This window comes from Monodelphis domestica, chromosome 4, assembly GCF_027887165.1.
Source record: "Monodelphis domestica isolate mMonDom1 chromosome 4, mMonDom1.pri, whole genome shotgun sequence".
Taxonomy (NCBI): Eukaryota; Metazoa; Chordata; class Mammalia; order Didelphimorphia; family Didelphidae; genus Monodelphis; species Monodelphis domestica.
Window position 1 is genome coordinate 192,813,838 of NC_077230.1, and position 17,107 is coordinate 192,830,944.

The following is a 17,107-nucleotide window of genomic DNA, read 5'->3' on the forward strand; positions in this document are numbered from 1 at the left end:
AATTGTGCTTAGTTCTGTGATGCTTGATACTTTTATCAATGCCTTGGATAAAGGCATTGATGGAATGAGTATTGAATTGGTTGATAATATAAAACTGGTAGGTAGAAAAAGCATACTGGATGGTAGAAAGGATCCAAAAAACCTTGACCAATTAGAGTAATGAGCTTATTCTAATGAGATGACCTTTCATAGCGATAAATATGAAATCTTACACTTAGGTACAAAAAGTCAGCTTCACAAATAGAAGATGGAGGATTTGTGGTCAGATAGAAATTGGTTTGAAAAAGATCTTGGGATTTTAGTTGACTACAATTTTAGTGAGTTAGCAGTTTGATGTGGCAGACAAAAAAACCCAAAAAAGCTAATTCGATCTCAAATTGCTGTAAGATGAACTTTATGCTTTAGTTCCAGAGAATCTGTATTTTGTCTAGTCAGATCTCTTTTGGAAAAATTAAAAATGTTCTTTTTAGTTTTAGGCAACATATTTTTAAAGGACAGTGATAAGCTAGAGAATCCGCAGAGGAAAATATCCGACATGGTGATAGCTTTGAGTTCATAGGATGTGAGAATGAGTAGAATAAAATAGGGACACTTAACCAGAAGAAACATAAGCGTGTACATGGCATGAGGGGACTGTGATGATTAGTGTTTTGAAATATTTAAATGGATTTAATCTAGAGGAATGCTCAGTCTTGTATTTTTTGACTCCCACTTGCAGAACTCAGAACAATTGGTAGAAGTTGCAAAAAGGCAAATTTAGGTTTAATGTCGGGGAAAGTGGGGATAAATCCTCCCAACAACTGGAGCTATCCAAAAGTAGAGAGAGTGTTGTCAAGAAGCAGTAGATAACATTTTCTTGGCAATCTTTAAGCAGAGAGTGGAAAACTACTTGTAAGGTTTGATGTAGTGGGGATTGCGATATCAGTTTAGCTAGATGGCTCTTAAGGTCCATTCCATCTCTCAAAAAAAAATTCTGTGATTCCTTTGTGAGAGGGCAAAATTTATCAAGTCATATTTTGTTTGCATTTTCTGTCAGAGAATTAGCTTTGGACTGGGAAAGACAGAAGGAAATGAATAATAGGAATTTAAAAGTCAGTATAAATAGGAACTAACACCTAGCTGACCTTGAAAAGTTTGTCACCCAACCTAGATGAACTATATCCCAAAATACTGAAAAAAATGTAAATGTTGCGACTCCTCAGCATTTATAGGTGATCTGTGAAAGAAAATGAAAAAGCAGAAGAAATTTTACCACAGAAAATTTTACAGAACTTTTCAGAGATCTAAAAAAACTACAGAAAGGCCTAAAATGTCCTAAAATAGATCCAATCCAATAATCCAATAATAAATAATAAAATCCAATAATATTAAAATAAACAAAAGACAACAGAGTCTTTAAATCATAGGACATTGGGTTTGACTCTGCTTTATGGTCAAATTCTAAAATATATTAGTAAAGGGATGATTAATGATTATCTAGAAAGGGAGGAGAGTAATCACAAAGAGATCTTGATTTCATCAAGATCAGACCATGACAGGCTAACCTTATTTCCTTTTTTGACAACATTACAAAGTTTCTTAAACTATTTCTTTCTGTGACAATGACACATAGCCATATTCCAAACATCAGTATTATCTTTAACTCTTTTCTCCTTTAAATATCAATTGCTATGCCCTGGTGGTTCTTTTTCTAGCAACCAAGAAGTTAAACTCACTTGTTTCATGGATAGAAAAGGGCACAAGTCCAAATATATAAAGAAATTCCTTTAACTGTATTTATAACAATCATGCCGACTTTCATATACTCTCATAAGTATATTATGTCAACAGTAGAGGAGATAGGACAGATGGGAGGAATAGTAGCTGTCCATTTTCTAGACACTAAAAGGAGGAAAACAGCTACATCACCACCACAGGAATGCAGGAGCACTATAGATCATATCAAGATTATGCCTTAACAGGCAGCAGTAAGGATCTGGATTCAGGAAGAATTGAGTTTGAATCTGACTTCAGACATGTACTAGTTGTGTGGCCCTGGGTAATTTATTTAACTTCTATCTACCTCGGTTTCTTCATCTTTAAAATGGGAATAATAATATTCATAAAACAGCAAAATTTAAAGCACATATGAATGCTGGCTATAATATAATGATTATTTTCTTTTTTGCAAGTTACTAAACTAGTAAATTGGAAATATCATAGTTATAATTTAATGATATTTTAGCAAAGCATTTGAAAAACATTTGAAAACATTCTACCTTGGTGGAAAATATCAGGATATGTAGGCTAGATGATATCCAACAATTAAATCATATCAGAGCTGGTTGAAAGGTCAAACACAAGTGGCTATAATAATGATTTGATGCCCCCTTGGAAGGAGGTCTGCTCTTTAGTGATCCAGCAAAGTGCTGTGGGATTCTAAGACATAAATTTATAGTTGGAAAGTACTTCAGAAGTAATCTAGTCCAAACCATTTGATTTAAAGATGAGGTAACTGAGACCCATAGAGTTTAAGTGATTTGCTCAAGGTCACACAGATAACGAATGGCAAAGTTGGGATCGAAACTCCAGGTACCATAAATCCAAGGTCAGTGTTTTAAATTCAGGACACTTTCTTCTGCACTGTTGCATCCATTTTTTTAAAATAAAGGCACAAGTGGTATGTCTGCTACATTTGCAAATGATACAAAGTTGGGATGATTTTCTAACACAATTGGTAATAGTTTGTATCCCCAAAAATCTTAGTCTAAAGTATCAGATTGTACATAACTAAATGTAATTTAATAACAATAAACTTGAAGTCTTAATAGTTGGGTCAAAAATCTACTTCACAGGTCCTAGATGATTACTAGATTAGACATCAATTTCTCTGGGGGAAAAAAACCCTAGGTGTTTTAATGGATTGTATAACCAATATAAATCATCAATGTGATTCAATAATAAAATTTAGCTACTATGATTTGGGGCTGTGTTAAGGGAGTCATAGATTCCAGGAATATGGAGATGCTATTTTTATATAGTCAATACTGGTCAGACCATTTCTGGATTGCCATATTCAGTCTAGGAATCATAGTTTAAAAAGGGCATTGACAAGATTTTGAAGAGGGAAGACAATATAGAAAAGGCTCTTGAGTTCATGTCAAAAAAGGATTTGAAAAATGGAAGATCAATATATGGAAGGATTAGCCTAAGGAAGTAAAAAGTGGTAGAGGGGAGTAAGGGAATAGCTAGGAAATGATAGCTATCTTCAAATGTTTGAAGGGCTGTCAAAAGCATTCATGTGTTTTTGTTTGGATGCAGATATGAGAATTAGAAATGTTATATTTAGGCTTGATGTTTGGAGGAGAAAAAAGTTTTAATAGTTAGAGATGCCCCAAAGTAGAAGAAGCTGCCTCTAGGCATGGTGACTTATCCCACCTTCAATGTCTTAAAGCAAAAATTGGATAACTGTCTGCTTGTCAAGTAAATTGTAGTATGACTTATGAATTGGATATAGGGCAGACAAGATGGCCACTATAGTCCCTTCCAACCTGGAAACCCTGTGATTCTATGAAGATACACCAACCAACAGAGTCATGTGATGTGTTTGAGAATGAGACACTGAACAAGTCATTTAACCCCAATTGCCGAACCCTTCCTGCTCTTCTGCCTTGTCACTGGCACTTAGGATCAATTCTAAACAGAAAGTAAGGAAGGGTTTAAAGAAAAAGTTTCCCTCCCTTGATTCTGGCTAGAATTTATGCTGAACATGTGCAAGATTACATGAATATATGCCAAAGCTAGTATAACAAGGGTAAACAACTATAGAGGAACATGTTCAGGATTGATGTTTGAGTGACATGAGGGGTAAGAGAGGATTGATTTTTTTAGGTTATCTAAGATTTATATCTCCCTCAGTGTTCTACACAGTGCTCTGAACATATTTTAGTAGATACTGAACACTTTTGAATTGAACTTTCTCCTGAAAAGTTGATGCATATTCAGTTAATTATTTGTGGAATGAGGAACTCCATTAGCAGACAAGTAAAAGTTCCCCTAAAAAGTCTTGGAGAACAAAAAAGAAAGGGACATTAAGAATAAGTTTTTTAATACCTGTTCCATTTTTTTTACTAACAGAAAAAAGAAATCATAGTAGACTTCACAATCTACAGTGTGTTTTCTTTACTGATTGGAGATAGAAAAGGCTCTCGATTAATAGTAAATTGGGGAAGAGAGAAATATTAGTAGGAAGTAACAATGGTAATGGAGAGAGAAATAGTTGGTGTCTTCTAAATGAGTGAGGTAATCTGACCTGGGAGGAAAAAGAAGTTTCTAAATATTTCCTATACTATGCATCTGGCTTATCCCGCTCAACTCCCTGAAAAGTTTTCAGATATTTATTTAGTATCTAGACTCTAGAGTTTAAATTTTTGAGATGCTATGGTAACCCTCCATCCTCTTCTTTCTATAGGCTAGTAATAAGAACTACCTAAAGGTGCAGGAAGGTAGTTCAAAGAAAGGCAAGACTAAGGATAGGAGGTTCTAGGTTCAAATCTGGTCTCAGATACTTCCTAGCTATATGACCCTGGGCAAGTCACTTAGCCCCAAATGCCTAATAATTCCTCTTTTGCATTGGAACTGATACTTAGTATTGATTCTAAGATGGAAGGCAATTTTTAAAAAATATAAGTACTACTACAGAGATAAGAGTAGCTTGGCATCCTCTTACACCTCCTGTCCATTTACCTCTAGAATCTGACAGCTCTAATTCATATAGTTACATACTTTATGTAATAAAGTATTAAATGATTTGGAATTTTGTCAGTGTGGGTAATGCTTACCACCAATGCATATCGAAATCTATCTATAACATATATGGCCAGCCTTGAGGAGAGAACTGAGATAAATAAAGATGAGGTGATCTGTCTATAGTCGTGGATCAAAGCAGGGTCAGAGCAGGATCAAAATCCAGGTTTTGCTGATGTAAAGTTCATAATTCTAGCCAGGATGTCACCTTACCTCTAACTTATCAGTTGTAGCTCAGTTAATTGTATTAGAGATAAGCCTTTCTCATAAATAAACACATATCTTCATTTTTAAAACTCCTTTCTCTGAACTCTTGCTTCTCTAATATAATAGTAGTTAGATCAAAAACATTCCCTAATAGCCATTAAAAACTGTACTACAATATATGAAGAAAAGATATGATCATCTAGTCAGAATTCCCAAAGTCACATCTAATCCTGTGCCAATTGTAAAAATTCTTCAGAAATGTAGACTCAAATCTTTTCATTCTGACCTAAAAAATCTGGGGCAAAACTATTCTTGGAGGAAGCACTGAATACAGAGCACCACCCACTATAATCAAATACAATAAAGAAATAACTGATTTTAAAGATGTCTACTTAAAGATAGAGCTCAGGGCAGTGAAGTGGCCCAAGTGATAGCTAGACCTGGAATTAGGAGGTCCTGGGTTCAAATTTGACCTCATACACTTAGCTGTGGGAGCCTGGGCAAATCACTTAACCCTGATTGCCTATCCCTTACTACTTTTCTGACTTGAACTGATACTTAGTATTGATTCTAAGACAGAAGTTAGAGTTATAAACAAATAAATAGAATAAAAATAGAGCTCTATCATTGAAACAATTGGAGTAAACAAGAATTATCATTATCATGGGGTTGGTGAGTAAGTTGCTAAATGTGTGAAAAAAAGAATAATTGAAGATTTTTTATGGTGTAGTAGAAATCTTGGACCAAGTCTTAATTTAGATTTTTTTTTTCCTGTTATATCCAACTCTTCATGAATCCATTTGAGGTTTTCTTGCCAAAGATACTGAGGTAGTTTGCCATTTCCTTTTCCAGCTCATTTTACAGGGGAGGAAACTGAGGCAACCAGGGTTAAGTGACTTACCCAGAGTCACTCAAGTAGTAAGTGTCTGGGACCAGGTTTGAGTTCAGGAAGTTCAATCTTCCTGACTCTGGGGCCTGGTATCTTATCCATTGTTCCCCTAATTTCCCCTAATTTAGACTAGGATACTCCTAATATCAGTAATCCACACAGAGGATGCCATTGTTGGGGGTGGGGGTGGGGGTGGAAAGCAACACTTTCTGAAGAAACAAGAAGAAATAAACCAGTAGGTTAACATAATCAGTAGCTCACACACTGTGACCTCTTCAAAATACTAGTAATTTTGATTTATGCAAGATAGTGACCATTCCAATATAATTAAGAAAGCAATTCACTCAGGTTTCTTGAGGCAAAGATTTCAAGTTACATTAATTGATTGAAATTTGGCTGCTCCCATTGATCCTTATTGGGTGCTCTGCCAACCACAAACAAGTAGAAAAAGTCAAGAATGACTAAAAAGCAGGGCAGAAATGAACAGTGACATGTAGATTTTCCAGGTGGGAAACTTTGCCAAATACCACAGAATATTAAAGAGATATATTAATATATTATATTATTATGCATAATAATATAATATATTAAAGAATATAAAGATATCTAGTCTCACTGTTAAAAAAAACAGCGGTGAAAACAGAGCAAGAAACCACCCAGAACTAGCAAAAAGTTGGAAATAGTTAAGAGGGAAAGAAAGGGAAAAGAAACCAAGTTTTAAGGACTGAAATAAACAGATTGTGAAGAATTGCATATTGCCAAAAGAGATAGTCATGAAAGTAAGTTTTTTTGAAATCCTGGAGCTGATCCTTGATACCATCTAATGCACTGCAGTTGCAATTTACCAAATATCTTCTATTAAGAAGTTAGAGTTGACTTTTCCCCAACTATTTATTGCTAAAAATCAATTTCAATAGAGAGAAAGAAGAACAGAGATTTGGGCTTTGAGTACACACATTTAACTGAATGGAAAAACTAGGATTATGCCTAAAAATGGGGACAAATGAAAGGTTAAAAAGATAACTTTTTAGAAAAAGCACCAAAGAAAATAAGCGAATTTACAAAATTCTATTTATTCACAAAAATGAGAATGCCTCTATTTTGCACTCAGTAACATTTGGCTATTATTTCATCCATAAAAAGAACTCTCTTACTTGAAAACAATATGACCCCTTTTTAAATAGAAAAATGGAAAAGGCAGTCATTTTTTTAAACCTTTACCTTCTGAAAAGTGATAAGGGCTAGGCAATGGAGGTTAAGTGACTTGCCCAAGGTCACACAGCTGGGAAAGACCTCCCATCTCTAGGCCTGGCTCTCAATCCACTGAGCTACCCAGCTGCCCTCAAGGCAGTCATTTTTTAAAAGTCAGAATGTCCCAGCAGAAAGGCATGGACTGGGGAGAGGGAAAACCCATGTTCAATTCCTGATTGGGTTGCTTATGACTTGTGTGACTCTGGGCTAGTTACTTAATCTATAAGAGCCTCAGTTTCCCCATCTGTAAAATGGAGGAGACTGAACTAGATGGGCTTTAGATCCCCTCCTACCCTAGCTCTGTGATGCTATGGGTCTAAGGCACACAACCTTCCAAGAGAGAAGATTGGAAGACAAGTATCTTCTTCCTCATCACATGAATCTTATGATATATTGTAAAATGTTAGCAATTTTCTGTACTACACTTTTGAGTTAACTATGAACTCACTGCAAAATTTCCAGGCTCATTTATGCAGAGGAAAAGTAAAAACAGTGGACTCTTCATTTTGTTTACAACAACGTTTCACAACTACGTTTTGACTACTGAATAACCAGATTGCATAATAATCTACTCTTGGAAGGAACCATGCCAAAAATAACTTGTACTCACTGGTACCTTGCTAACAGAGTAAGCAGAGTAGATAATGAATTACTGAGAATTTCTGTCTTGGCTCCATATTGATTTTCTACATAATACTATCAATGACAAGTTGCTATTACCAAGATTAATAAGAGCTCCATTATATTTTGCTTTCAGAAGTGAATTTTTGTGGATTATTTTCATACGAAATAGGCAAAGCTCAGTTTTTAAAGAGAACTCTGAAATTTTAAGCTTAAAAAACAGCTCAACACTGTGTTTCCTTGTACTTTTAGTCAGGTACCTCCTGGCCTCCTTATCTACTGCTCCCCACCCTTCAAAAATGGGTTTGTTTGTTTGTTTGTTTGTTTGTTTTCTCTGAGACTTAGGAAGAAAGCATGTGATGCAAAGGATTTATTTGTAATTTATGTATTTAAAACAAATATCTCTCCTGATAATGAATAGAGGGAAGGTACCTGTACTCTCTGACCACCTGAACCTAAAATGTAAGGATATATGAAGTCATAATTCTCACGGAGCGTCAAAAGCAGGAAGCATGCCCCTGATGATTCTCATTGGTCATAAATGTTTCCATATTTTTACAATTGACTTCTATCCTTAATATTCTTTAAGTGATTCAACAAAATAAAATCTCCAAGTGATAAAAATGAAATTTCCAGTTTTAAAATTTTCCTTTCCCTTCTTTGGAGAGACCAAGATATAATCAAGTATGTTTGAGTCCCATTACATAGATGGATTCACCTGAACACCCATAACTATCATGGAAAAAAAGATGACCATGCACGAATTCTTTAACAAATAGCCTAGCGATTAATTTTGATCACTTGCATTATAAAGCACACTAAAACTCATCAGTATATTTGCACTGAATGGTCCTGTGGTGACCCAAAGGACTGGAAGGAAAGCACCAGAGAATTACCACCAATTCAGCATTCATTAGCATACTTAGATTCCTCATCACTAGCTGACAAGGGGAAAAAATTAACATAGTATTTCTATAATTATGACAGCTGAGAGCTCTCACTTTTCAAGTCAAAGAAATTACATGAAAGAAGCAGTTTTTCAACCATTCTCTGTTCAGACTCTTTAATTGTAGTCTTCAGCAGTCACCAGTCATCAGAAGTAAAGGATATACAGCATGGCAATATATTGTGACACACTATTTTATATATGCGGTAGGATGGGGGTGGGAAAGGAGGGAAGAGGTTGTATTTCTTCACAACAATGCTCGAGGATATATTACCAAACTAGCAAATGAGGGTGATAAAAAGAATTACATGATGTTTCCGGCACCAAGAGAGTAGCTTACTGCACACACATTTCAAAAGTGGGGACAAACGTTACACATGCCTCGACTCAACCATTTCTCTATAACATTTTAAGAACTAACCAGATTGGCAGGTATTAACCTGCACAATCCAGATTAAATCACATGAAAGAACTTTGATGGAATAACTAAAACCTTTAGTGAGCAGACTAGGTGGAAGGTAAGAGTCTCCTTTCTAAGGCATAATTAGGTGGGTTTTCTTTCTTTTTCTTTTCTTTTCTCCCTCTCTCTCACCCTCTCTCCCTTTTTTATCTCCAAGGGACACCTTAGCGGAAGCTATCAGCTCAGACAGAACACCGAAATCCTGGCAGTGAACCATAAATTGACCATTACCATAAAAAGGACTGCTAAATGAGAAACCATGTGCTCAGTATAAAACTAATTTCATGCTTTCAAAAGCACACAGTGGCTTCTAGCAAGATAGTGGCCCTGGGACTTGCAAAGACAGATTGGCTAACACAAATGGTTTGCTCCTGATGCAGTCTGCTTAGCCAAGCTTTACATGTACTGGCAGTAAATGGGAATTCTCGAATCTTCTGTCAAACAAAAACACACTTATCTATAACTTTAGACCCGAAAGCTATAAAACAGCTGCCTCATAAATAAATTTAGCAGGAAAAAAAGAAAAAAAAAACCCAAGAGCTATGCTAGTTCCCAATCAAATAAAAATAGATTTCCCTCTACAATCTCTCCATTTTAAGCAGACACTTAATAAGCATAATACAATTGTGAATGTGCCACAATCGTTGTCAACACCCTTCTCTTCCTTTAGAATATTTTCTGATCACATTAGAATCAGATTAGACTTGAACAAACATAAAGCAAAGGGACTGTAACACTCAGAGGACAGAGGATAACTTTCAGCTTCCCATCATCTAAGTGCTTTTCAGATGCAGGTAAAACTCTTTTTTTTTTTTTAAACAGATACCAGTTCATTATGTAATGTTAAGTTGGGCCTTTCTAAAGTATGATGATTTAGTAAGGCAACTTCACAGGCTAATGTCAGCACCATATTTACATTAAAGAAAATAAAATTTGATGCACTTAAAATGTCACATTTAATTAAACTATACTTAGGCAGAAATGCTTGCAATTTTATGCCTTTCTCAGAAAGAAAACCATCACTGGAAATAAATTACTAGAGGTTGCCCAGAGCCTGACAGGTCATAACTTTTAATTATTAATAATGTCAAGCTTAACAAGATGATAACTCCAGTATGTAATCCATTTCATTTACTTTTTTTAGCTTGTGATTATCAAAGGTTCCATCTATATTTTTCATGTCAAAGATACTACAGCTTACATTCAGTCTACAGCCTTTTTTATACCTGGAACCCATAATCATGCTGCTAATTACCGACTTTGTATAATGATGGCAAATCACATAATATCAGTGACTTGTTTGAAAATGTTTAAAATGCAAAGGAAGTCACCTACTGGTAAGATGTCCTCTGCAAAAAGCTAGCAGTGAAGGAACAGAAAGCTTTGCCTTTCTATATATACAAGGAGTTACTTTAAAATAAAATCAAAGAATCACATATTCTAGGATTTACTTTTCCCTTCTTCTCCATCCGTGCAGCGTGGTAAACACAATGATGACCCTCCAGGATTAACAAGGCATATAAAAACATCTCATACAGACATCTCAGGGCGTCATCCAAGTTTAACAATAATAATAATTTAAACAAGCAATGCTCACCTCTACTAGGAAGTCCACTCCACATTATGGCAGCTCTGTTTCACCAGCTTAAATAGCAACCAAGTTGGTAAACCAAACTTCCCGTGTGTGACCAGTCTGATGCCCAGTTCTTGCTACAGAGCTCTGGCTCCAGCCCTGATCATCTGTGTGACAGTACAATGTTATATCAATGCAGCTTCAAACCTTCCCAGACACAGGCTTATTGCATCGCTCATTGAAAATCCTTTACACGCTGGCAACATTTTAGGGAAGGACAAGCACACTCTGAGTCATTTGTAAAGAAAGCAAAGCAATTTCAGTCCTATATCTTCATGTGTACTGAAAGGCGGGAGCACTGTCAGCCTACAAGTCTGAGGTGGATTTATGCAGAGAAGCCGGCAACCTATGCCTTCATTATCAATGCATGAAATCAGCTACGGTGATCACATTCAAGCAAACCATCAAAAGGAGATGATTGTGAAAGGCTCAAACACCTTCCCCCTCACCCCCCAAGGAAGGATCCTCCAGCTAAAGTGTGCGAAAGGTAAAAATAGCTCTGCCTTTTCAACAATGAGCAGGAGACAGAGAAGAAATCAGTAGTCGAGATTAGAAGGACTTATGATTGTAAAGGCTGCAAAAATCAAAAGAGCTCTAGCTTCCTGAGTCTTCTGTACAGACAAATGAAAGCGGTAAAGGCATTTACAATTATGATCATAGAAAGAAATCCATATATCTGACCACGGATATCCATTAAAGAGTACATTGTGCACATTTTTACTAAGTGCCTGTCTATAAAATAAATAATAAGAATAACTTTATAAGCATAAGGCAATGTAAACATGAGGCAATACATTGTCTTTTCCCTGCAAACTAAGTTCTTGCATAAAAAAGATTTCAGAGCAATCTGGGGCACAGGATAACATACATGAAAGAAAGGAAGGTGTAGACTGATTAAAGAAAAAAAAATTCCACTGCTCTTTCATTCACAGATCTGTCCCCTAAACACACAGGCACACACACACAGAGCAATAATTCATAGTATTTACTTTTCACAGCATTTTCTCTTTCTTTACTAAACTGTAAATGCATGAGCCAGTTAGTTCTCTATACAAACACAAGAGAGATCTACCTCTACAAAGTTTCATGAAAAATGACTGAAGACTTTATTGAGATTATTGGTTTCAAAACATGTGCAGCTTTCCCCCACCCCCATAACACACATATACTCCACCCCACCAATAATATGAGTTTTCTAATAAAACAATAACAAAACTATAGGAATAAGGCTTTAATTAATTTATTTATTTAATAATTTAATTTATACTAATATTTCTAAGAAATGTAAGAAGGGTCTTTTGGGAGAATAGAATGTGTCCTGCAGGCTCAGTGGGGTCATCCATTCAGGATCTAACATGCAGTAAAAAGCCCTTTCTATCTGGGGGGGACCTCAAAATCAGAGTGTATTGTATAGCTTTAGCAATATCAGTAGTTTAGTATCCTTGAGGTATCAGTTGGTCTAAGAAGTCTGTGTAGAGATAAACACATCACAGCTGTTTCCCAGCATCCTAGATATCAGAGGCACTTTTGATCATGGCAGCCCCTAAGGACTAAAGTAGAGACACAATGGGATTTGGGGGAAATTGGTAAAACTGTCTATAAGTCAAAAACTCTAGCTGAAGATCTTTGTGTATCTCTCTCACACGGAAGGGATCATTCCCTCACAAAGGGAATGAAAGAACTGTAATCTTTGCACTCATTTCTATCACTATTTTTCCATTCATTTTGTAGCTGTTGGCAGCATCGCCCAAAAAACCAAGAATCACGATAGACCAAGACAGGCTTTGTACCTTCCTTGGTGCCAACCATAGTATTCTAATTATGTGCACACAGTAGGTGCATTCTCTCTATATCTATATCCATTTATATCTATTGATATATATCTATATATGTTGAGTGCGTGTGTGTGTGTGTGTGTGTGTGTGTGTGTGTGTGTGTAAAATAGCAGTTTGGGGAAGATTACAATCAACCTCCAGGGCTGTGACTGGGATCAAGAAGATAGAATCTAAATAGCATACACCAAGACAACTGTGGTCCTAGTCCTAAGCCACTGGCAATGGTCTTAATAATAACTCACATTTATGTTGCAGATTCATGCCAACAAATGATTCCCTTCGCAATCGTTTTGTATTGTCCATTGTATCCCCATTATACAGATAAGGAAACTGAGATTCATAGAGATTGAAACATTTGCTCACAAATCAGTCTATATCAGACCTAGGATTTGAATGCAAGTCTCCTCCTATATCATGGTTGATCCTCAGAAAGGGGAGAATATAGCATAGTATTCAACTAATTTGTGGCACTAAGATGCCTTCCAATTTCCTGAATTTTAGTTATAAATGTTCATTAGAACTAATTCTGCCATCAGGGCAACCTATAATCAAATGATTTTATGCCACTTTTCTTCCATCGATGCCACCTTGATCTAATTCAGTGTTTGCTTGGTTATATGTTATTTTTGATGACCAGTGTCAGTGGTGCTGATCTTGAGTTGAAAATGTCTAGGAACCAGGTTATCTACCAAATAAGCTTTTGAGGATGACAAGGATAATAATGTTGTTGTTGCTAATGACAACAATGCTCTCTAGAGAGGAACCAAGTGTTTAACATAGGACAAAACTATTTGTTAGGAAAACCATAGGGATTACAAAAGCCTTTGTTTAAGAAAAATAAAGTATCATTGACCTATGAGTTGAGAATCTATGTTTAAAGAGGTCTTTTGACAGCAGAATCACCTTCCTGGGTTGGGTAGAAAGTAGAAGGCCAAGGGTTGTTGTTGCAATTAAAGGGAAAATAAGGAAGCTTTAGGAATGTGGTAATGTAATCATGCAAGAACAGAGGAATAATAATGTTGAAAATCAGGGGAGAATAAGTCATTTGAAATGGATAGGATTATACAAAATGATAAGGCATGAAAAGAGAAAGGAGGACAACCCTGGAAAGAGGTAGGAAAGTATAGCAGGAGGGAATAGAGTTCTAAAAATCAGTAAATGCTGAGGAACTGTAGGAATGCTTAAAGGACAAGACACAAAAGAATCAGCAAGTATTATATTTTTTTCTTGGTCTAACATTAGGAGATTCTGTATTAGCAGCCCTAATATAACTGAATCAACTTAGCCAGCAAAAAAAATAAAAAGCTAAGTGCTGTGTATGATTAAGAAAAATTGAATACCTATAAGTGAATATAAACACAGCTGATGAAAAAATGTATACAAATGAGTTTAAAAGAGACTTTAATAAATTCGTAGATGATGAGGTCACAGCAGATTCTTACAGCTATCTGAAGAATTTAACTAATCTCTAGATATTATCTCACTAGAACTTCTTAGGGGATTTTGTAACTACTTTCTGGTCATTGGTCTGACTCATTATGACATTTCTTATATCTTTCTGAATAATCCGAGTTGGAACTGGTCTAGGCTTCTACCATTAAAATGATTATTTTCATAAAATGATGAACACATTTTTAAATGCTATCATCTTTATGAGATATTTAATACTTCAAGTGATCTCATGTAATTTAATAAATTTCAAACAACCATCAGCTGCCTCTACAATGTGAATTCATGAGGAAGTGCCAGTGTTACCACTTATGAGATAGCGAAGAGCGGAGGTGCTTCTTGGGGCACTATTGCCAGAATGGTGAGAACAGAATGAGACAGGACTAGAGAACCACTTGTAGGATACAGGAATGCCTTGGGATCTTTTGTCACTTGCTGGCTTTTGTGTTCATTATACCATGAGTAGTTTTCAATTAGGTTACTTGAATATGGGTTCAATTGAATACCTACGGTGATATACTTCGCAGAGACCAATCTGTTCTACCATGGCAAAGCCAACAATTCTCAATCCCTACTGTGTGTGTCTTTGTGTATGGCCTCTTCAACAATAGTTTATAAAACAAAAATAAACTCTTTAAGAGAAAGTGGAATATATTACACCATGTCACTTTTCTTCCATGATTCCAGAAAGCAAAAATATGCATCATGTCAAGCTTCACATTTTAGGATATGAGAATCAAGAAAGAATTTCAATGGCCAGGAGGCCGTTTGTATCTTTAGTGGGTCTATGCAAATTCATTCTTTTTCTTTCCTCTCAGAGTGCTCACAAAGACTACTTCATGCCTTGATCATTAATAGTCAGATAATTTATCTGGAAAAATGCATCTTAAGTTCAGCTAGAATGACACATATAAATAACAGTAATGACTATATTGTGCTATATATAATACTTTTGAGAATACTTATAATATATTTTTAGCTTTTTTTAATGGCAGTAGGAGGTTGGGGTTAAAGTTCCAAGAAATCACCAGATGGGGAAAAACAGTGTGCCATAAACACATCAGCACAGAGGATGTAGAACTAAGCACCCCATCCATCACCACCACCAGCATAAAACAAATTTTAAATTGTTTAGTACTAAACAAATTAGTTTATTTAGCTGGTTAAGTACATGTTCTAAAGTAGAAAATATAGTATAATTGAGGTCAGAGGATTTAAATTTGACTCCTTCTTTTGCAATTTATTACTTTGCTATACCATCATATAGACAATGTACGAGTTTCTCCAACTCTTAACTCTACATTTTCACTGTCTGCTCTCATGGCTTGAATTCTCTTTCCTCATCATCTTCACTTCTAGTATTCCTTGGTTACATTTTAGTCTCAGTTAAAATTCTGTTTGGCAAGAAATTAGGAAGGAAGTTATAAGCATTTATTTAGTACCTCTTTTGGGTCAGGCAGAGTGCTAAATGTTTTATAAATATTATCTCATTTGAGCCTCACAACAACTGTAGGAAGTGGGAGATATTATTATTTCTATTTTACAGATGAGGAAACTGAGGGAGTCAGAGGTTCAGTGACTTTTTCAGGGTTGTGAAGTCACTAAGTGTCTGAGGCTGGATTTGAACACCTACATCCAGCACTCTATCAACTTTACCATCCAGCTGCTATTCAAGAAGCTTTCTCTAGTGCCCCTCAAAACTAGTGCTTTCCTTCTGTGATTATCTCTAATTTTTCCTGTATTTTCTTTATACATACTTGTCTACATGATGTCTCCTTCAATAGATTGTGAACTTCGAGGGATTTTTTTTGCCCTTTCTTCATATCCTCCATGTCTAACACATAGTAAGCATTGACAACTACCTGTGTGATATCAAGAAAGAAGCAACTTCTCTGGTCCTTAATTTCCTATCCTGTAAGAAAAATAGCCTCTAAGCTCCCTTCCAGTTGGACATCCATAATCCTATGTATTGCCTCTTACAATACTAATTTCTGAGATTACACTACCCATGTTCTCATCCTAACATGAAAGTACCTCTTAAGCTATATGTAAATTCTGGCAAGTCTTTCCAAGCGATAACATCTTTGAAAATGAGTCTGACCTCAGACCATTGTCTGAAGACCTACCAGGTTAAACAAAAAACTTTATCACTGAACCATCGGCCACCAAGTGATGTTATTGTTCTGTTCAAGACAACCCATAAAACTACCTCCTGTGCCAAGATTTGGCAAGGTTAGTAGAAAGAATATTCATATGGGTAAAGTCATAAATCTTTGAAGAATCAAAGCATAACATCAAAGTATTGTAAATTAAATATTCAAATTTAGTTCTGGTTTTATTGACGTGGTTCTTCCCTTCAGTGATTCAGAATGAAACTCATCCACACCTGTCCGTCCTATGCAACTGTTGTCCAGGTCTTTCTCCAAGGGGTACACCCAACATGATGGAGATCCCCATAAGAACACATATAAACTATATCTTCCTTGTTTCTATTTATCAGTTCTTTCTCTGCAGGTGGATGCACACACATTATCCTTCAAATAATATTTCCATTGCTGTCCATAACGTTTTCTTGGTTCTGCTCATTTGGCATCTTCAGTGTAACACTGGGGCACATTGGTTCTCCATCGCATTCACTAAACGTCCAGTCCACTTTCTTGGGGGACGTCTTTTCCATTTCTTTATAGTTCCTAACTTGTTATTTGTTTCAGACCACTCACAATGACCATGACTTTTCCACTGACCTTTGAGTGATAACTGAGTTTTCAAAATTTGCAGGCTTTCAATTCCAAACAAGTATCATGAGAGAAAACCATTCGGTTTCAGTTCAGTTTGACAGATATTTGTAAAATCTATATGCTATGCAGAGAGCTAGAAGATGGAAGAAGGCAGACTACAACTAAGAATAAGAGAGTCTCTATTCTAAACAAACTTCTAATCTATGAGGGGAAAATAAGGCGTGAGAGCAAATAACTAGTACACACGAGGCTATAAATTCCATGAGGGGAATACAAGTGAGATGATGGATAAA

General features: G+C 35.9%; 1 protein-coding gene across 4 annotated transcripts in view; it reads right to left on the bottom strand.

Annotated features, from left to right (window-relative positions):
- ZNF385B (zinc finger protein 385B) overlaps positions 1-17,107 on the bottom strand; it is a 553,635-nt gene that overhangs the window by 369,481 nt on the left and 167,047 nt on the right. The window contains exon 1 of one of the 4 annotated variants that reach the window (XM_056794086.1): positions 10,757-11,902. The exons of 2 other annotated variants lie outside the window; for them this stretch is intronic. In XM_056794086.1, the coding sequence (XP_056650064.1) occupies positions 10,757-10,781 (25 nt within the window). In that variant the 5' untranslated portion in view covers positions 10,782-11,902. Of the gene's footprint in view, positions 1-10,756; positions 11,903-17,107 lie in introns of those variants that run through there. One more of the 4 variants, XM_056794087.1, reaches the window with a different exon arrangement.